This window comes from Linepithema humile, chromosome 8, assembly GCF_040581485.1.
Source record: "Linepithema humile isolate Giens D197 chromosome 8, Lhum_UNIL_v1.0, whole genome shotgun sequence".
Classification (NCBI taxonomy): Eukaryota; Metazoa; Arthropoda; class Insecta; order Hymenoptera; family Formicidae; genus Linepithema; species Linepithema humile.
This window is the reverse complement of record NC_090135.1, coordinates 8,857,044-8,880,178: the sequence shown is the minus strand read 5'-3', so window position 1 is coordinate 8,880,178 and position 23,135 is coordinate 8,857,044. Positions and strand designations below refer to the sequence as shown.

General features: G+C 42.5%; 1 protein-coding gene across 1 annotated transcript in view; it reads left to right on the top strand.

Moving 5' to 3' along the window:
• LOC105670597 (protein vestigial-like) overlaps positions 1–22,798 on the top strand; it is a 43,263-nt gene extending 20,465 nt beyond the window's left edge. The window contains 6 exon segments of the mRNA XM_012364197.2: positions 8,222–8,432; positions 8,505–8,663; positions 12,841–12,964; positions 14,397–14,621; positions 21,778–21,865; positions 21,867–22,798. Of these exon segments, the coding sequence (XP_012219620.2) occupies positions 8,222–8,432; positions 8,505–8,663; positions 12,841–12,964; positions 14,397–14,621; positions 21,778–21,865; positions 21,867–21,929 (870 nt within the window). The 3' untranslated portion in view covers positions 21,930–22,798.
• Positions 22,799–23,135: the final 337 nt, after the last annotated feature.

Genomic DNA, 23,135 nt, shown 5'->3' with positions numbered 1-23,135 from the left:
ATTATGACCGAATGGCTGCTACCATACGATTGAACCTCTTCCGCCTGGTATCGATATAGATGTTTCTGGACCCCGGGATTGAATTTTTCAACGGTCGCCGCTTCTGGCTGGAATGCATTTGCAGCTCCGACCGCTCGAGGCGGTCGCGGGGGTTCAAAGGTTAAACAGAAAATGTCGTACGGCGGCATGTCGAGGAGGCGGCGGCGGCTGGAGGTAGATAGTCGGGACGAGAGAGAAGAAGAAGCCGGAGGCATCGCGAGCCCGAGCTACCGGCGGAAGCTAAGCGCATATTAAAGAGGCTCGTAAAATCATAAGCATTCCGCAAGATTCGCTAATACGTTGACGAGCCTCAATGTTACCCGCGCGGTGGGTGTATATAATGAATGTACGTTAATATTAATAAAGGGAGACGCGATAAGCCGCCGAGCCGAAGACGCGGTTGTGCATTTCCGAAATGCCAGATTCAGCGCGAACTATCTGGAACGGTACAGTGGGCGTCGTAAATGCTTTAACGCTTATCAGAAGCCGTTTATCTCTTCCAGAAAGCTATTTATTCCAAAATTTAGATTCTTCGAATTTTACACGCTTTGCGTGTGCCGCACCTGTTATCTGTGTAAAACGTTTCCTCCTGACCTTTCTGGGAAATCCGTTTCCGGGTTTTAAAAAGTCACAGTTTCTTGTCAATCTTCAGTGAGAATACTCTCATCATTCGGAGCGGTCGCAAATGCCGGGCGATAACTTCCCGGTCGCGATCGCTCGTGATCGAGTACTCGGCTCCGCTACGATGGCAGCGGCATTAGAATTGAATTGAATGAGGTTTTCCTCGAGAGCTAGTTTCCACGGAACGGGCTCGTGTCGCCATTGAGACGCCTTTTTTCTCTCCACTCAGAAGCATAGGCGCCGACTCTTCAACATTTTTGTTAGCGCAGAGAGATTTCGTAGAAAAAGTCGAAGCAGGCGCGATTCACAGTCTCAAGAGCATTTAATTATTTTAACAATAGACAGATTATTTTTTTCGATAAGATTTAATTAGCAAATAAATAGATAAATGATTAAAATACTTAAAAAAATTATAAACATTAGCGAATTGTTTAAATACAATTTTTATGCTTGAATATTTGAATGCAATGAGCAAGTAACAAGGTTGAAAAATACAGATCATCGCGTAACATTTGCGCAAACTTCAGCTTCGACGTTTGTCGACCAGGCTGTCGGCACCTATGACCGGTTACCTTCGTTTCACCTCGTTGGCGATCGATCGGTATATTTGCGATCGTCGCGAGCGTGATTTATGTTGGCGAAAATTAATCGCCGCGTGTCGCGCGCCTTTATGCAGCGAAATCGGCGGCGATGGTTCGCAGAATCGCGGAAGCCACGCGACCTGTTGTTATTTATGATCGGCAACCGGACACCATTAGCCAGCGCAGGTTTCTCAACCTGGTTACCTTCATATTGTCGGGTACTGACACATTACGCACGTAATTGAAACGGCGAGCTTTGAGGAGCGCGCAAAAATCGCACACATGTGTACAACAACAATGTTATCTAAATCACTTTTATAACGAATTAAAAAGGATGAAAGTATTTTGATTGCAGAAATTAAATGTACATTTTATTTTAGATAAACGTAATCTCTGATTGAATAAGATAACAGCTCCATTAAATTACTGGACTGATCGGGCTTAACAACTCGAGCTAGCATGAACTTGACGACTCGAATCCGCCGTCGCTGCAAGCCGCGGAATCCTGCGGAAAGTAACACGTTACACCGGCCGACAAGATAGTCGTCGGAATTGTCGAGATATGCGACAATTATCGGCGCGACTTTGCCATATATCTCACGCGCGTCACGTGACGATCGAGTCGTAAGTCCCATCGCCGCGTTAGCCGCGGTACCGAGGCTCGCTGTCAAGCCGCCGGCAGCAAGGTGTGCCGCAATGCGTTGCATTCCTTGGCGCTGTTCTGTTTTTAGTCTAGGATCGCCATTCTTTGCGACACGCGCATTGCTACGCTCGGCGTTCGCGATTCCCCGCGCACGCGTCCGTTTTCAGCAGCGCGCATTCCGGATCGAGACGAATCAAGAAGTGCTTGCGATAAACTTGCTTCGTCCTGAATATTTTCGCTCCCGTAACTTCGATATTATGGAAAGTAAAATTCGCGGAAAAGGGATGGAGATTTTCCTGTTTTTCAAATATTTCTCCAATCATTTTTTTTTTCACTGCTTTTTACGGCGAGATTTGCAAAAACACGTAGCTAATTATTAATACGGTGAGACAGGCGAGATTTTCTGTTTTTCAATGTAATTAGAGTCCTCATTGCATTAAGATGAAATCGAGCAAGTGTCCTCAATATTTTTATATCGAAGGTAATGGGATACGCGGAAAAAAAATGATTGATTTGTAGCGTGCAGTGAAGAAGTTCCCGAGTTATGCGAGAAAAGTCAGGTTCGCTCGATTGATAGTAGCCTCGCACCATCGTCGAGCGTTCAATATTAATCGAGCTGCGCCGTTGTGAATCGCCTTCTTAGATCTCCGGGCCGACTCACTTGCCGTCATAATGAATCGGAGAAACTTAAGTGCCGACAGAATTATCGTGTCCGTCGACGAGACTTATCGTGGAATCTAATTATTATGAAACATTTAAAAGCGTTAATGATTGAAATTTAACGATCAAAATTTCGTTTCTTGTAAAAACAGAAACGATTGATTTCAATCGACGAACAATTAATAATCGAAACCGAAATCTCGTGATTGTAATATAATTTTAATTTTTTGAATAATTGTGGAAAATAATTTGAAAAAAATTTTATATTGCAAGACTTAGATTTTGTTGAATTGTAAAAGTTTTCACGATGCTAAGTGTTAAATATTTGTTATCTTTATATTGTAATTTTAAAAAAATCGTATATTGCTTTAATTGAACGGAAATTAAACGTTATCTAAAATTTGCAAGGTAATTTTCAAGTGAGAATTAACGAACTTATTTTTTTTCACTTAAAAAGCCTTCATTTAAGAACTGCTGCTTTCAGCCCCGCGATTCCGGCCACGGAATAGATAAAAACGTGAGTAACGTCGAGTGGGAAGGTCGACCTTTGGTTAAAAGAAAAGAGCAGAAACGGTGAGAAGGTCCTGAGATGCGGCGGCAAAGCGGATCGCTTTTAGCGCTCTCTTATCAGACCTCATCCGATACGGTGACCAATAACGACGGCTACCTACCGCAGCGTCCGGGTTATGCTCCCGCCGATCAGGATCATTACCAGCTTATTGCTGTGTACAGCAGCTTATTGAAAGTTCGCGGTCGAGCACGTTGTCAAATAAAAATGCGATGTTTACGTCCAGCTGCGATTCACCGTTGCCGCGAAACCTGCCGCCGCTCTTCGGCGTTCCTAGATTTTTCGATTCTAGAATTTGCAATGATTTGATACTAAGATTCTAATTATTTCGAAGTATTTGTATATTTGTAGTCTAACATTCCGCAATCGAATCTTTTACACTTTTTAGACTTTGAATCTTTCGTGATCCAAAATTGTTTACTTTTTACATTTTGTATGTTGGCTGTCTTTATCGGGGGGGAAAATGGTAAATCCAAAAGGGCTGAAAAAGATCGTTCCAGGTGAAAGGGATGAAGAGCAGGGACTAGGGAGTCGGTAACAAGCTGCCATGCGGCCATGGCGTATCTTGCAATTTGTTTGCCAGACATGGTCATTCATCGACGCGATTCTCCTATCTTCCATGAAGATGAGAGGAGTCCGACTGTGGGGATCGCGACTATCGATAAGCCACGCCGTCGAGCGAATGGGCTGCCTTCGCTTTTAAGTTTAGTTCATTAGCAGCCTCGCCAGGTGTACGATGCCGCGATTACGCCGACAAATTACAGTGAAATCGTGCCAGACGTCACTGTATCAATTTCGACAGTCTCTTTAAAAAGGAAATGTTTTTTCAGCGATTTGAAACGAGTTTAAAGAATTAATAACAGGACATTATAATAAATTAACAATTAAGCGGCCTTGTGCCTTAAAACAGTTTTGGGGAAACATTTCATTTTTTTTCTCGTGACACATTTTTCTGATAATTAAATTAAATCAGATCTCGGCTATCTCTTCAACTTTCTCTCTAATTTTGATATTAAATATTCCTTCTACGTGAAGCAAAGATCTAGTTTTTCGTCGAGAAATAATCCAGCACGTTCGAAGCTCATCAGGATCTAATCGATTAGCCATTAGATCGAATCGTAAACTCCGCAGTAAGTGACGCGCGTCGCGTGTTATCATTTGCGCGGAAATTGTATGCGAATTCCGACACTCTCAGATTCTATGAATTTTGTCCGGTGGTATAATCATAAAATCGATAAATAGAGCCGGATTCCAATCGGGCTCTAACGACGCGTCATCTCGATCATACTTGCGCCTCGCGCTAATTAATCGAACGATTTACGGACTCATGCACAGTTAATATCCATGTCGGTTAACGGTTGATTAACATTGCTTCGGCGAAGACGGTGAGCGCGTCAACCACGGGATTCCTTCAAGGTTCAGCCATCGGTCGTCTCAATTAGCATCTTACGCGAATGCGAAAACACCGGCTGATCATTCACGGAGATAACGTAAAAACGCGTGTAACGCGACGATACTTTCGGTAAAGTGTTCTCCGTGCTTCCACGATTGTAAATACACCTGGAGATAAATGCCATGTTGCTAGATGCCTGAAATTCTTAATTTGATCGATCGTCACGGCGATGGATTCTATGGACACTTAAAAGTAACGAGAAGCTTTATCGCATTATCGATTTAATCATCAGCTCCATCTGTTTTGATTCCAATTGGAAATATCTTGATTTTGTATTTTACATGATACTTTTCTCGAATATTAAATTTCATAAATTATTTTATTATTTATTTCAATTTAAGAAGCTCTTAATTTTTACATTTTTTATATTGAGTTTCTCGAATGTTCTTCGCGTGCTGACTTTCATATCGTATTTATTGAACGCTAGGTTTTCCAACATCCTTGATCCCGGCTCTTTCCGATCCTTTACATCCTTACTTCCCACGTTCGTCAGGTTGCTGCCCCTGCCTCATGATTCCAGCTAATCGTCTATTTTAGCGTGTACTACCAGCTTTATCTCTCGCGAGACTTTGCTTCATAATAAGCTAAGTGCTACCAGACGTCCACAAATGAGTAAACGGTGCGCCACCCGCTGATAAGGAGTATTCCGCCGCAGGAAAGAAGCGCGCCGGTATCCGCTTAATGCGCTCCGCCACGAACGCGCAAAGATACACCGTGAATAATATCGCCGGCTCGCGATATAAATGCAAACGCGTATGCCGCGGTCTCTCGGTTTGACTAAAGGATTACCTGCTCGTTACCCGCTTCTCGGGGCGCGCTGCTGCTCGCCGCGCGCGCGAGGCGATAAATAGTACCAGCTTGTATCACGGTGACGTCGACCTTAAAGACCGGACACAGGTGAGGAAACTGAGAGTCGAACATCTGCGGAAAGCTTGAAAATCTAGGTACAAAGAAATCTCGTTTTGGAGAACTCGATAGGAATCGATTTAGCATGCGGAGAATCCAGTTGAAAAATTCTTACTAATTTAAATGAAATTTTCTTTGAGACTTCGATGTAATTGTGTGAGCAGACGATGTAATTAAACGAATGATCCCGCCTTGAGTTTTAAAACGCGCGCCGTCACACGTGAAACACGGTTCAGTGAACTTGAAATATAAAGAATCTTCGGAACCAATGAGCCTAGGATCAGAAGCTACGATCTGTGGGAGCTAAGATACACATACGATACATTCTATAATCCTGGTAGAGATCTATAAGACAAAAGAGAAAGAAATAAAGATGCGGCCTCTCGGGCCTTTCGTGAAATGACTCGACACCGGCGTGGAAGGGCGGGTGGTAGGGAGGGAGGAAAGAGGGGCGAGGAAGGAGGGTAAGAAGAAGAAGAAGAAGAAGCAGCGAGCGCGGGCCGTGGAGAGGAACGGGCGGACTCGCGCTTTGGAATGCTTTGAAAGGCCGCGAGCAGCTCTCTCGGCTAGAGCTGCTCGTTGGCCGCGGAGCGAAGGGAGAAAAAGCAAAAGAGGAAGAGAGGCTGTCGAGGACGGTCTTGCTTCAATTAATTACCACATTGTCGTCCGGCCGACCGGCGCTGGATGTTCCACCGTGGTAATCTATGGAAGGCCCGCGCGCTCTGCTCCTTGATTTAATCTCCTATACGCTCTAGCGAGCGGTGAATTTCGCGCGACGCGATCGAACGGGCATCTCAGCGCGCATCGGCCGAATAAAATGGCTGGAACTCGCCAAGTGAATTATTGAAGCATAACCTTTCCTTTCAATTCGTTGTCCCTAATTCGCGTTCTTCGATTCTACAGCGCTTAAATTGCGCGCAATCGAGTGACGCCGTTTTAATAGTCGCAAGAATGCGCTCGATTACTGACGTAACCGTCCGGATTGCGTTCGCGGACGAGCTATGCGAGGACGATGTTTGTAGGTGTATGCCGAGCTTAAAAGCTCCTCCGCCTTTCATCGCGAACCGCCTTACCAATCAGCAGTCGCGAAGGCAACGATGACAAGCGGATATACCTTCATTCGACGACGCCTACCCCCGTAGGGTCATCGCTCGTCATCACTTTGTGCATCATGGCGGTGATGTACTGCGCTGTGAAACGCGCCAGGCTCCGAGTTTATTGAAGTAGATAACGATAGCATCTCTCTCTCAGAGGCGTAGTCGTTCGTCTTTTTCCTCTTCTTCATCGCCTTCCCCACCCCCCCCCCCCTCCGCGTCCCGCACACCCTTCCGCCGCGCGGCGCGCATACATCAGCGTCAGCTTATTTCCGTGCACCGCTGATGCATGCACGTAATTGGTTAGGCGGGGTAGCGAACGAAACGCTCGACTCGTTGTCCTTGCCGCCGACGGGAAGGGCAGAAAAAGCGCGATTCGCCGTGATTTGTTGGACATCGACATGCATTTTTGCTCTCGCGCGAAAGAGCTAAAACATATCTACGTGATAAAATCGATATTGGACCGGGATTTATTTATTCAGCTCGCAAGAAGCATAATTGTTACTCTTGCTATTCTTTTAAAACGCTTTTTTAATCAGCACGTTTTATTTTTAATGACTTTTAAAAGATAATTCCGAACGGTGATAATTACACCAAATTGCATACTCATTAAAGGATTTTCTTACGTTTTAGTTGAAAATGATTTGCTTTAGAAAGAACACGTGCGACGACCGAAAGGGTTGAATCAGTGGGCCGCTACGGTGTCGAATTGTGGCGCGCCGACAACGTGGAAGTCAATGGGTTGCCGTTTCGTCGCTCCTCCCGTCGTCGACATTCTCTTTATAGCGCGCGAGAAAACGCATGGCCTCGATGTCACGCGGAAAATCCCGGCTATCGCCGTTAAAACACGCCGGTATTTACGTGCTCGTATTTCTCTTGTCGCCCCATCATCGCGATCACTGCGTCACGCGAGCAATGCGATCGTCGGCCACGCTTCTTCTTGGCTCGCACGATTTGCCGCTCGAGAATTTTGTCGATCGCCTGCGACAAGAGATTTTGACGTTCTACGAAGTGAGATCGAAAGATCGAGGAAAATCTAAAGTACCAATCGCGCGAGTAAATCTTGTATACTGCTTGTTCGATCTCGTCGATGTTTTCACAGATGTAAAGTGACAAGATCTCAATTTTTTTTTTATTTAAAATGAGTTAAAGGTATTAAACCGATATAGTCTTTAACGATTAGTCAGGCACGAAGTAAGCAGATCGCGTGTATTCACATACGTAATTACGATTAAATTTCTCGTTTATCCACATTGAATCAATCAATTTTATTTAACAATTTTATTTTCTGTCATCGACCGTTGAATTTCACCTTATTGGAAATAGTCAACAATAGATTGTTATTTTATGATATAAAGTCAAAATTACCGACGATAGAATTTTTGACAATTTACGTGCGCAAAAATTCCAGAATAAAATGAAAAGCAAGCAAGATTATGAAAATGATAAAATATAAAGATCGAGACATTCACGTACAAAAGTTTTTTACTTACAAATGTTACGACTTTGAAAATAATAAAATAAATGCATGATTGTGAAATTGAAAAAAAAAAAAAGGAGAAATGCGACAAATCATTAAAACAAAATCGCAACAGGAACGCTCCAAACTATCAGCTCGAAATATTGTATACAAAATGAGTTCGCTTTCCATTGCAGCTGAACGTTCATCAAAGGTCTTTGGAGGCAGCCGGTATCGAGCTTTGCGGCGCCGGCGGAAGCGTTCCTCAAGGTCAGCCAAGCAGCGCGGGTTCCGTAGGGTCCGCACCGAGTCCTGCATCCCCAAGGCCAACGCCGCAGTCGCGACCACCCGTCGCAACCACCACCTCGCAACCCTCGCGGACGCTGGATGACGACAGATCGACAGACGGTGAGATGAATTAACTCTCAATTTAAACCGCGTTTCGTTCACTTGCATTCACATCGAACATTCACGTCGCAGGCGTCGGCGCTGCTAATACCACTGAAGACTCCGACGATGGCGAGAGCAGGGCGCAGTACGTTAACGCGAATTGCGTCGTCTTCACGCATTATCGAGGCGACGCGGCGTCGGAAGTGGAGGAACATTTTCAGAGAGCCCTCGCTCACGATAAGTTAAAAGGTCAGTTCTTCCGAATAAAACTTTCCCTCAAGGAAACACGAACTTTATTTAATCTTGAGAGATCAGAAAGCTGGAACGTTTTAAATTTTTAAACGTCACTTTGCACATACGAAGTTCTAATTAGAAGAAGCGTCGAAAACTGCGTTCATAAAAAATATATACAAAATATGTACGATTAAAAAAGTGATTATGACATTTCTGACATTGAAGTGTACGCATCGTTGGTCGTGCCAATCGCGGCGCTCGAAATTCGCGGTCCATCCTTCCTTGAATCTCGATGAAGTCGAGCAGTGCCAAAGTGTTTGCGAGGCGGGCAATAAAGTACACCATTAGCCGGCGACAAGGCTAACAAGCCTCGTGACAATTGTAGCACGCTCGTACCGACTCGCACCGACTTAAAACGCGGGTGGAGCGAGGAGGAAAGAGCGGAGGGAAGCATCCCGAGCGCAAAAGAGGACGAGAGGCAGAAGTGCGGATCGGAGGGGTGTGGTGGGGGGGGGGTGGAGGAAAGGGGGGAGGATTGTCAGCACGCGAGAGGGTTTGGCAAGCTATCGGCAAGCTCGTCTATATCGGTGTCGTTTAAGGCCGCATTTATCCCGACCACGGTGCCGAGGTTCAGTTCAGTAGCCTGCTTAGAATTCAAGACAACACGACCTAATTGTTACACCTTACCCCCTCCCCTCCCTTTTCCACTCTCGTTCCTCGCCCTCCTCTCTTCTGCCACGCGTTAACTTCCCGCGACCGTGCTCGTGCGAAAGGTAAATTAAGAGCTTCTGCGCTGGGAAAAGAGGGATGGGCGGAGGAGGACCGAGGAAAGACATTGTGCGAGAAGGAGGGGAGAGGAGGGTGGAGGGTCGGCATCGCGAGAGACAGTTTTAGCCGCGGAATGCCGGGTAACGTACGTACAAGGACTGAACGACTTTGAGCCTAAACGCGCGCACTGCCAAAACAAAGAGGGGAAGAGATGGAGGTCGCGAAGGGAAAGAGTTACTCTTGGAATTAAAAAGGAATTCGAGTAATTGGCATAGAAAAATACGACGAGTTCCGGTTTCAAGCAAACAAAAGTCGTTTTATTGCGCTGGAAAATAGGCAATTATTTTCGGAGCTGTGTACGCAGACGAGAGAAAAATTAGAATTTATAATAAAATAACAATACCAGTTTACCGTTAAATAAAATCGACGTAAAAAATTTTTAACGTGCCGGTATGATTTTTTATTATTATTTTTTAAATCGGGAAGCAAAAATGTTTAAAATGCCAATTAATAAAAAATAAATAATGATTTTTCTCTGACGCTATTGTATGCTAGAAAAAATATTTCGCTATTTAAGGACGAAGGCGAAGACGCCGTGAGAACGGTATCGAGATTCGCAAGTCGTCGATTAAAATGTCGGCGTTTTCTGAAGTTCCGAACACGCGGGTACTTATTGGCGAACCAGGCTTCGACAACCCTTCCTACCCGTTCCTCCGCCCGTTTCCCTCCACGTGGAACGATATCCTTTCTCTCTTCGGTCGCGGCATCGGCAAAGAATAAAGCCGACCGTGAACGGTCGACACTCTGTTTCTTTAATTGCGTTAATAAATAAAGGACAGTCGGCGAACCGAGACCGAGGTAGGATGCTAGGCGGAGAAGGAGAAGATGCTGCGAGCGAGTCCCACGAGGCTCCCGGCCGTACCTCGCGTCTGCCGAGGATTAAAGGATCATATTCGTGGTGACAATATATGGCGTATTTAATTATTATTTAATTACGTTTTAAAAGAACATATGTGAATATAATTGCGAGTAATTCTTGAAGCTTGTATGCAATTTTGTCAAGATACTTCCATGACTTTTCAATAATAATTTTTACGTTTGCTCTAAATGAATATCAGGCTATTAACAAAAAAAAAAAAGATATCGAAATACAGTACTAATTGCCGCTGTTCGTACATGCTTAACGAAAATTCATCCGCCACCAAGTGGGAATTAATTTAATTTACGACTCATTTGTAGATACTTCGAACTCGTGCTCTCGCGCGCAATTAATAAATGGCATGATGTTATTACCACGCTATCTGAGGTAGTAATTCTGTGTGTTATGACTCGCTTGTTTATGTGAGGCCTGGTATTTGCCGGTTAGATCGTCGTGTCGTAAAACCGCCATCGTTGCTTCCGTGTCAAAATCTATGTAATAAAAGATATCTGCTTCCATCTGGCAATTGTAACTCGTAAAAATGCAGAATGTCGCGCACAATGTCTTAATATTAAAAATATCTTTTAAAAAAGGACGCTAAATACGCGCGCTCCAGAACATTTTTATACACACGCAAAACGGTGTTGCTTAACGCATTCCTACAAAACATAAGAAACTGGCGTCAACTAAAAATGAAAAATTTGGTATGCATAAAATTTTATTCTTCCATTTAATGCGAGACATATTCAGTGTTTAATGGAGAAAAACTTGGCGCTGCTAGAATAACGTGTTAATTATTTGTATCATAATGTTAACTAATCTTTCGTGTCAGTTATTTATTAGTGCAATCTCGAAAATTATCTAACTGAGGTGTAGGAACGGTAAATATAAAGAAAAACAGCGCATTTCTCTCTCTCGAACCACTCGAGCGAAAGACGTCCCACTATCTTTTCTTTTCTTAATCTAAACAGGACCTCCTTCCGTCCCCATTGGCGATATCAACAAAATGAAGCGTCTCGAACCACTCGATTCGCAATACCCCACCATTCTAACGCGAGAATAGCCGTTTGATCTAAACAGCACGTCCTTCCGCCCCACTATATTAGCATTATCAACAAAATGACGCGTCTCGGGCCACTCCAGTTGCAGCGCCCCGCCTCGCGCGCAGATCCTTTCGCGTGAATCGTCGCCTAATCTAACCACGACCCATTCTTCTATTTTATTATTGGCGTGTCAACAAGACGACGCGTCTCGGACCACTCGAGTTGCAGCACCCCACCTCGCGCGCAGGTTCTTTCACGCGAATCGTCGCCTAATCTAACCACCTTTTCTTCTATTTTACTATTGGTGCGTCAACTAGCGACGCGTCTCATACCTCGCCGCTTGCGCGGTGCCCCACCTTACGTGTATTATTCTGTCGCCTAAATCGGCTCGTGTTGGATGCGCGGTCGGCCTCGCTGCGCGAGGTCGCTTTGACGCGAGATTCTTGAACATATTTGTATTATCAGATTAGTGCCGTTATGTTTGTCAATATTACCTGCTATTGTAATAATGTATGTCATTGATCTACGTGTGACATTGTATTATATATTAGTTTTATTGAAATATGTCAATAATAGATCAATTGACCGGCGAAACTTTATTAAAATATTCCGTGTCGTTCCCACGGACTTCGGAGGATCTCGCCAAACGAGCAGACCGGATCCCACGGGATCGAATCGGCGGAAGGCAGAAGGGCACCGCTCAGTTGTTTTACAAGCGGCCACTCCGAAGCCAGAAGCTTGTCGTGTATCCTCCGATTCTCTCCGCACGGTTGGATTCTCGCTCACGCTGGATTCTTCTTCTTTTCTCTATTTTTTTTTTAACCCATTCCCAGCCAATCGAAATGTGCGCCCGAGAGTTGCGGACTAACGCGAGGTCCACCGCGTGCAGCTCACGATTTATGCCCTTCAATTTCCTCACCGCGCGCGCGATTTCATCTCTAGAAGTCACTTCGATTATCTGCTAGGAGTGGCATACTGCTTGCTAATTTACTCCGCCGTTACAAACTACGATGATTTAGCCGATCGAGCGACGTTATTTATTTTGGCCAGTTAAGAGTGGTTTCTGGGACCGCTTGGAACTCGTTTCCGGGGAAAGATTGTCTTCTCCCGAGGGAAAAAAAGAACAACAATCGGAATTTATCTCTGGGGATCGTTGGTATTTACGACACTATCTGTCCCAAAAATCATTTCCTTAACAATACAAGACTTACTTTTAATCCTTTTATCCCAGCAATCATTTCCTTAACAATGTATGACCACCTTCAAATCCCTTTATCAAAAACTGACGTCGACATTAATGACGTATTGTTTAAACAAAGTGTTGTGCAAAATCGAAATAAAAGTTTTGTGAAAATAATAATAAAACATATGAAGCTTTCTCTCTCAAGGATTTCTGGTAGGCGCGCGTTTTCTCGCGCGGGCCATTAAAAGCTCGCTCGAACTGTTTTCTTTTTTATTGCAGAAAATATCTCTCCCATGTCCATGAGGAACTTCCCTCCTTCCTTTTGGAATAGTCAGCATCCCGGTGATGTCTACGACTATCCGACGGATCCGTGGCATCCGCATTACCCGCAGTATCACCACAGGTCAGTGTTTCCGATCGTTATTGCTTTTGTTTTTGTTTTTTTTTACTCTCTCTTTCTCTCTTTTCTCATCCGTTTCCCATTTGTTTCAATAATATGGCCTTTTTTGTCTTTTAATAGGCATTTTTTACTATCAACTAAAATTAACAAAAGAGCCAGAATGCGTATCTCAAGTTTTAATATGATTCACGTTATTTTATTTGCTAAATTATTGCGTGCGACTGTAATTTATTGTTGTTATTATACACTGAACAAGGCCTGATGTCAGGCCAAGACGTTTGTAAATATACAGTACTTTCTAATATGATTTTATAATCTTTCGCACAAAGATTTTGCATTCTGGCTCTTTGCGCTCCTGTTAATTTTAGTTGATTGTTTTAATCATTTGAGCCTTGCTATACTTTTAATTTCATTCTTTACTTTATGTTGTGCGATAGAATATCTACGTTCTAACGATTCTTATTGTTAGACGCGCGCAACTCCGAACAACTCCGGCATCTAATTACGCGTCATAGAAACGTGAAATCGGTTCCGGATGCTGAAGATTTTTTTAATAGAAACGTACATTAAATATGTTACAACTCGGACATTAATTAATAGAACGAGCTACACAGCCGTGTCAGATTAACTTTCTCTAACTCAGTATATTTCTTTTTTTTATGATTATACATTAATCTGCATTTACGTTTTGCGATCTTCGTGTTGGCAATATTCAGTACGACCTAATTTAATCGCTATACGCGATTAAGAAGTGAATGCCGTCGAAGGAAGAAAGCATTTCTAAAGGAATGATAAAGTTTTAAGAGAGTTACACGCGCTACACGTGGAAACGTGGAACGGGGAGGGAGAAATTGAACGAGGGAAAAAAAAAAGGAGTCGCCGATACCTTCCGTTTTCTTCCTACGGCGACGGTGACACACTCGTAATTTATACGAGTGGCCGCGGCCGGATCAGTGCTAAAGATCTCGGCGTTACCTGCTCCCGACGGTTTTCAGTATTTTTCACATGCTCGTGAGCTTCTTTTTCGCTTTTAAACAGCATCGCGCTATCCCTCTTCGCTTCTTTTTTTCTTCTTTCCTCTTCCTTCTTCAGGATGTGTCATCCAAAACCTTTTTAATTTGCACATCTTTTTTGCGCTATTCTTCACGACTGAGATGAAATTTGCAACTACCGATGGCGTATGTTACTTTATGTCTCGCTGATCTCCACACGCTGTAATCGGGACAACTGTATTGGCAAGATAAGGAATGCGATGTTATTTTTATGCAGCTGCCAATACATGTATATATCTTCGCGTGCCAAAGCGCTACGTCATTTGTAGTTAATTTAAATCTCTGACCCGAAAACTGTGCTCCATTTTCGAGCGCAGTGATTTTACATTCACGCGGATCTTCCCACAATATTTCACAACAAATTCCTTTTTTTTTTTTTTTAGAGTTCACGAGTACCATCATCACAATATGGCGGCGAGCGCCTACGGTGGTCTTCTGCTGGGTGGTGCACGCGGCCTTAGCCATCACACGTCTCACCACGCAGCGCATCACGCGCACGCCGCGGCAACCTACAAGGAGTGGACGTCGGCGACGCCGTCGCAGTCCCTCGTCGACGCTTCCTCGGCGCCGCCCTATCCACATAGCCACTACGCACCCCTCTCCGGTAAGTAAGTAGACTTTTCCATGTTTGGTTTCATCAACGGCGAATGAACTCCACGAGTAGTTCCATTCTAAGAGCATTCCGAGATATCTCTTTACCTGTACGATTCGTTTAAGTGTAAAGAAGAATTTCTCTGCTTAACTGTTTGAGAGTGCGGGACGGAGCTGGCTAACATATGTGACAAAACAGTCAACCTAAATGCAAATATGTACGTTTAGTTTCTACCGCTGTCGGAACTTGACAGCTGCTGCTAAACAGCTGCTTTTTCATTTTGCAAAAAATAATTAATTATTAGTAAACAGCAGTCATTCGTCGTTGAACAAGCTAGCCGTAAAATTATTACGTCTAGTAGAGTGAAGAATAAAATATTAGATAAGTGCATAGGAATTTTTATATAAAAGTAAACAAATAGAAATTTTTTTAATATTATTTCTGTCGTAAAGCAGAATTTCTATCGCGCTAGCAATCAAATTAAATAAAACTTTGATTTTGATATAATCTGAGCTAAATTGCTGCAGATATCCTGCAGAATATCATTCACAATTCTCAATTTAATATCCAATTATTTAGAAAGTCACAAGATAATTAATAAAATAATTCACAAACGTTCCCAATGAAGCGCTTACTCTTGGAGAAAGTAACAATTCTTGATTTATCACGCCGCCACAATACGCACTGCCTCATCTGATATGTCCGCATAAGAATCGTCGGCATATCGACGGCGCATCAAAGGTTCTATCGTGTTCTGACTGTGTCGAACGACAGCAGGACGAGCTCTGCTTGAGCAACGGAATGGCGCGCAGGTAGCGCAAGAAAGATCGGTCGGTTCCTTAGATGCTCGCAATTAATAAGGGCTTAATGGGAGCCGCGATCCATACGATGTCCTCCTTCGGCCTCGCGTTCACCCACCGAAATCGTCCGCAGGACAAAAAGCCGCGGGTGCGTCCGCAAAACGTCTCGTTCCCGCCACTGCCAGGATACCGCCGCTCGCATCCTCGTTTCTTGAACGCGCCGCTCTTCCGTCGATGAATTATGCGAGGCAGAAAAATAGCGTTAAATTATGCGGCATAGAAAAATGGCATTTCTCTCCATCTCCGACGTGGGTTTTCTTTTTCACGAGGAAAAGTCGCTGAAGAATGTATTCCCGTGGTTTATTTTTGAAAATAATTTGCTTTGCGGATAAATTAAAAATCACAATTAAATCACGCGATGAGAATAAATAAATATAATCTTGATGATTTATTCAAAATCTGCACGACGCAAATTATTTAATTTATGCAACGTTTATATTACTCTCTGCATAACTCACTTGATTTCAAACGAATAATTTACTCCTCGGTAAAAGTGACAGAATCTGGTTGCGCATAGCTGCACCCCACGGGATGCAACTGCAGCAAGCCGTGAAAAACCACGCCCATCGTGATTACAGAGACCACTCCCATCTGTCTGCACTTTGGTACAGCTTACATTCACTTTGATGTAGTCACAATTCCGCGTGTAGTTTTCGCAATTTTTCGCTTCACGTCAGTTGCGGTCAAAGATGTATTGCAAGTTTCGCTACTTTGATTTTCATCTTTTTTTTTTTATTTTTAAACTCTTTTTATTTTGCGTTTCAGTTAAAATCACACTTGCACCCTCCGTTTAACTTATTTTTCATATTCTATAGATTTTATATTTCTGTTTTTTTTTTCTCGTCGTTAGATTTTGAGCGTTAAATTCTTCGTCAGATTTTACATTCCTCGCGCTTTACATTATATAATGAAATCCGGAAGCGAATCTTACTTTCGCACAAATTCTTAGATCCTTTGAATCCTATCTAACTTCCGCGGCTGCTAAGATCCTAGGCTGCCTGAATTCCATTCTCCTTAGACGAAAGGCATGGCTGCCAAGCGCGGAAACAGTGACATCCATCTCGAGGAGGGAGAGGAGGTCTAGTATCGATTTTGTACCCTCACTTTGCTATACGCCAAGCATCGTGCCGCAAAATGAATCCCAACCCTCTGCCATTCTTCTTGCTGTTCTTTCTCATTCGAGCGGCGGGCCATCTAATGGAATAAAAAGTCATGAATCTAACACTTTGTGTTCGTAAAAAGGAATACATACATGCAGGCGTGAAATGAATTTGAAAGAAAAATAATAGAAGTGATCCCAAGAAATAATTTTATTATTCAGTATGTGATAATTCGATCATAATCAGCTATAATCTTTTTTTCAACAACATTATTCACATATTCACAAATTTGACTTATAAATTATATATTTAATGTTTAAAGCAATTCGAAAATATGTAAAGCAAAATTGCTGAGAAAAGCGTTCTAATTATTATCAACTTGCGAAAACAAACTTCGACCGGCGACTGTTAAGAACTTAACAAAAGCTCGCATTTGAAAGCTCAAAGGACTCGCGAAGGATAATGGAGGACGAAACGAGCTTGAATCGGGCGGTGGTGAGTCGTTGCACGTTAAGTTACAGAAGTATCTTTAAATTTAAGTGCCGCCATTACGACGTTCTGCTCCGCAAACCGATTAGGCTCGCTGCCTGCGCGATGGCCGCTGCGCTCGGTAATTATATAATTGCGTGAAATTAACTCGAACCGCATAAATCGGCTGCCATTTACGCGGCGATTAAGAGAAATAAATCGCAATTACCGGATGACGCGTCCACGTCTTAACATGGCAATGCCTCCGCGACGACGGGACGTGTGTGCGTCATGCCGCTTTTATTTTGTGGCCTGCCGCCGCGTTTCCTCGTGGGAAGCCTTCACATTAGCTTCGTCTTTGAACAACGTTGATTCGACAATGTTGATATCGCGGAACGAATTACTCGAATCGTTTAATTCGAAAGCAATTTAAATCGAATTTTTCAAATCTGATAAGAATGAATCATTTATATTTATTATTAATGACTTTCTGTCTCGAAAAATGATCGAAATTATTACTCAACAACTTCAGATTAAATAATTAAATACTATAAATAATATTTTGCATTAGATCTAAATAAATTTGAATAAACGCACGACTGGGTAAAATATGATCCACGTCTGAAAAAATTTATAATACAATAACGTGCGAAACTGTATGCTGTCCGGGCAGATCATTAATTTTCAGAAAGTAGATTGACGAATATGATATGAGACGGGAAGAATTATTCATTCACCACGTGCACAATTTTTGATTAGGTCTTAAACAAATTAGTTCAATTTCTCGGGAAGATTAATTGCCTCCGAGATAAAAATGATGTTCAACATCCATTAATGCCGATGTACTTAAAACATATGAGAGTATAAATTATTCGCGGTACAAATATTCGCGCGACTTTAATCTCCGGTCGGGTCTGTGATCTGGTTTTAGATAAGCAAGATCAACATTCTTACCATTTTGATAAATGAACTGCGTTCGGAATGCGGTGAACCCGAAGCAGGATCTAAAGAAGCTATGATTTGAATCATATAGCAACTAAAATAATAGATTCTGAGGTATGCGGAATCTAAGAATGTAATGTATCATTTGCAGCATCCCTATGAATTCGAAAGGCTTCAGAGTTCAAGTGGTTTTATTAATCCGGCAGTCGTTAGAAATCTAAAAATTCGAAAAGACACTCGATATAAAATCTAAGAAATAAGAAAAGGGAGAGACAGAGGCCAATTAATGCGAGATCTAATCCGTGAGATCTCTATAAAAACTAAAACCCAATTTAGGATATTTATAATAACTAAGGGGGGTTGCGACGAGTTTCTTTTAATCTTTCGGATTTAGGACATTCTTCATAGAGAATTCTCACCCGGCGGTGATCCGTCGATGCTCCCGTATGCTTTCTGGCACGCGCTTCGAAAATGGCGTCGTACAATGACGTCATGTAATTCACCGTTGCACGAGAAGAAGGGAAAAGAGAGACGCGCGGGCCAGCAGGGGATGGCCAGTCATCCTCGATTGGTCAGCCTGCAAACGGAGGGAGTGGTCGAGCAGCTGGTTATATCGATCTCTCGGCTGCTTCGCTACGAACGAAACGAACCAGACGGTTCGTCGCATTGGCGAACACGCCGGATTCACCGTGTGCCTCCTTCGTCCTTTTCGCTGTAGGCAAAGTCTTATTAATTTTTTCGGGTTGGATCTTGCAATTCTCCACACTTCCGCGTTTGTCTTTCGAGCTTTTACGCGAGGGGGTGCAGGACGCGTGAAATCTAGATTCTTAGATTTCGCGGAAACTATTATTTTGCAGATTCTATGCTCGAAAGAATTCAGAATTAGAAGCAGAAAGTTCTCGTGTAAATTCGCGAAATCTAGGTATCTCGAATTATCGGCTCGCTTTCGTTATCTTTCTTTTCCTGCGAATTCCCTGCTCACTCCCGTTACACCGATTACAAAACGAAGATGATCACCTTCCCCGTGCGACCGTTTAAAGCACGACTCCGATGTTCAGAAACAAGGGCATCGAGATTAAATTAAATCGGACACCCTCGCTCTGCAAAAAGTGAGGACTCGACCCTAGCCGTCCCTTCACCGGCGGGGGATGATGCGCGCGAGGGACGAGCATTGTGATGACCCTTATCAATGGGGGGAAGGGTCAGACCCCTCGCTGTCTGGAATCCAATATACTTGAACTCGTTGTAAGCCCGGTCGACCGGCGCCCCCTCTCGAGCTCGTATGCACCGATGAGCGACTATTAATTACAAATTAAACCTCCCGAATCTCCGGGATCATCGACGTACGCCGGATGCAATATTGCACAGGTCGAAAGCCACCTTTCTTTCTCCGAACGAGAGCTTAGGTACTTATGCGGCAAAAACAAAAGAAGTATTTGAAGAGAATAGTTTCTGAGAAAATCATTAACCTTTTTTGAACTCGATATTTTACATTTAGTAACTTGTGCTTTACAATACACTTGAGAATGTGACTGAATGACTTTTGGAAAGTTTTGGAAATTTCGTTGAAATTTCATCCCGTTACTCGTGCTACATTTCGCCGCAAACACCAGAGGGTGACTCCGGAATAACATGGCAAACACAGCAATATTGTTCGGGTTATTCGACACACCATTTACTAAGCCATCCCTAACCTCACTATTTTCGCGGCGCCCCTCGTCGTATTAGCTTCACATGTACGCTGGCGAAAACGCATATGTACGCGACTCGCATAAATCGTCCCGGCCAGTGACACTTATGGCGCATTATCCGGCATTCGCGGTGTCGCAGGACATATTGAATTAGAACGTCCTCCCACGAGGATTATACGCCGGCGCTTCTATTCAGGATTCTTGTGTGAAGAATTGATATAGGGATTGCTACATTGACCGCACTGGATTATTATATCTCGTCGATAAATTCTTATCGCTAATAGAACGACGGAGAGAAATTTGTGATTATTATTAGCTCTATTCAATATTTCACGTCTTCATGAATTTATTAACGATTATTTGCGCAAATAAAAACAGGACAGATGTTGAAATTATATTAATTAATGTAATTTATTAATCGACTTTTGCGCAAACTTTGGTTACATTCGCGAAGAAATCGCATGCCGCGTTTATCATATTCCTAAGAAATGCACGACGGGATGTTTCCGTTTGAAACCTCAAACGCACACAAATCGGCGAATACAAAGTTACGGGCGGACGCACCTGTTATGAATGTTCCAGCATTCAATATCGCGATATCAAAGAGCACTGCGAGATCCCGCGCAAAGGAATTCCCTTCGGTCCTACCGACAAAGAAACGAGGCATACAAACTCCAAGGAAACCGGCGAAACGAAACGTTTCTGCCGGAAATTGTCAAGAATTTCTCTACTACGCAACGCTTGTTGAAAATTCAATCTTCAAAAGTGATATTCTAAATAAATAACTGAGTCAAGGCCACGATGATCCATACAATTTGAATAGAGCGCGCGTAATCTCTGTGTCTTTTCTTTCGCATTACGATAAAGCAATTGTTTTTATGATTATAGCTACGTTTATTTTATTTAAAAGCTCGCCGAAAAATTTCCATCGCATATTTTGTACACTAGCGGCTCTATTATGATAATTTTCGGCGACTGTTTTCCTTCCTACCCGCCGATGCGTTTCGATCATTTTCCAGCTTAGTGACTCGCGATCAAATAATACTTCGCGTTCCACGCGACGCAGACGATCACCCACATAATCGCGCCTTTTGTGTTCGCCATTTGTGTACATAGGTGTACGCAGACACATGTATGTAATATGTGCGTGCGCCAATATGGTGCACATTGCTGACTTTGAAGCAGGTAGATGCGTCCACGCGCCGACACGTGCGTATCGATGAATACAAATTTAATCTCCCGTATCACGTGTTGGCAATGCACGATGTCGAAACGTCGATCTGTTGTGCGATAGCCGAGCACGCTCGCTCACGATTCGATCGAGAAATATTAAAAAAGAAATTGAAAAGATACTCGAAACTTTAGGTAGCTTTGATCGTTGTAGCGATTCCGATATTTACACTCCAGCGATAACACGTTAAGCTTTTGCTTTCAGTCTTTTGAAATAATTTAAAAATCACGAATCGCTTTAACGGTGCTCTTGCATCGATTTTTAAGTATCGGTTTTTTTTTAACTGAGACATGAAGTACCATTCGTATTGTGAAACTGACGATTTTACAGCATTCTCGCGTCTCTGCGAGCCATTTAAACAAGCTGTATCGGCGGCGATGATCTGCCAGTTCGGCCTTCGGTGTATCGAGATAAGATAAATTCGGCCGTAAGGAACATGAGATCTTAACTGCTCGTCCTCGTGACATCGGGCCCCATCTGTCTATCTGTTCGTCCGTCCGTCCGTTTGTCCGTCCGTGTTGCTCAGCGGGTGCCATCACCAGTTCTGCACCCTCGCATCCGTCATAACGCTGTCTCTTTTTTTCTATTATATCGATAAATAATTTCGAGCAACGACAAGAGACATCTTTCAGATCGAAAGGCAGTTTGAAACAGCCGAGCACTTGTAACGTTCAAAGATCTTTCGCCGGAAGCTTTTATATCAGATTCTTTATTTGATACGTTGCTTCTTGCAAGCAACTACAGAATATTTTAATGGCTGCTTCAGAATTATAAATTTTTAATGTGTAAATTACACTAAATATTATACAAAAGATCGATAACACCGATAAATTTAGTGGGATTGTATATGTAATGATATCTCTGCTGTTTCGTGTTGCAGGACTCGAGTCTCAAGTGCAGGACTCCAAAGACCTCTACTGGTTCTAGGATCGAGCGCTGGAGATCGCCAGGAGACGATCTAGGCGAAATAGTTTCCTCACATTCAGAGGACGACTGACCGACTGTGTTTCGATTAGCGAGAAAATTCAGTGATGCGATATAGATGATAAACATGCGGAAATAAAAATAAAGAAACGAGAACTTTGTTGAGGAAAAATGATGACCGAGCGTTCGTCATTGTCGTGTACATAGTGTTACCTACGTCTTTTAAGGATCTACTATTATAAAAACAGATAAGTATATTAAACGAATACTTGCGCGCACTATTACCTTTATAGTGACTGCTGTGTCTGATATTAAAAAAGAGATCGGCCGTGAGACTGCGATCGAGACTCGTGTTTGGCGGGTACAATAGCGTAGTGCGATTTAGACCGTCATGGCACACCTAAATTTTCCAAATAATTAATACTGTGTCCTCGATTGTTTTTCTACTATACGTTAACTTTGAATTTATTTTCCAAAAATTGGCCATAAATAAGGACAAGCTATATGCATATGTAACAATTGATTTTAGAGCACGAAAGATTTGATTCAAAATTAGTAAGTAATTATTTGGTAAATTTAGCTGCCGATTTATAAGTAAAGTATTTATTGACCAATGATCTTGCCATATATATATATATATGTATATATATATATATATATATATAAATATATTATTATTAATTATTATTATTATTAATGTATTATAAACAATGGGCGCCGCAAATATTCTGAAATCTCCCCGAATTAGCGAATTAAAATAGTTATTATCCGACGAGTCAACTATTCTTTGCACCCCTGGCTATACCCTTCGCACATCTTATCTCTTCATCTCTCAAATCTTTCTCATCCGCTCTACTTCACCGTTTAGTATCTGTTCGGTGTAATCACCATTGTATCTCTCCGCCTACATTAAGCACATCGTATCCATCTCATGTTATCGTCTGCCTAATTGTTAAATAAACAATTTACATATCACATTTATTTGTCCCTTCCACTCACCGTCGTGTTCATATTTTTCGAAAGGGAATCAGAATTCCACTTTTCCGATTTTTACGTTTCTTAATATTGAATTTCTTTAAGACTTTTCTAAACGAATCATGAGAAATTAATAATTTAAATTCCTTTTCAATTTGTAATGTCTCTTGATGAATTAATGTTGTATAAACAAAAACAATATTTGTCACTTTCAGCTAAAAATATATTTTTATTAAAAATTTATCTTGCAGCTGATCTTATATATATTTTTTTTAATTTCAATCGGTTAATTTCTATAGAAACAATTTTCACTAACTCAAGAATTTTATATTTTCCCAG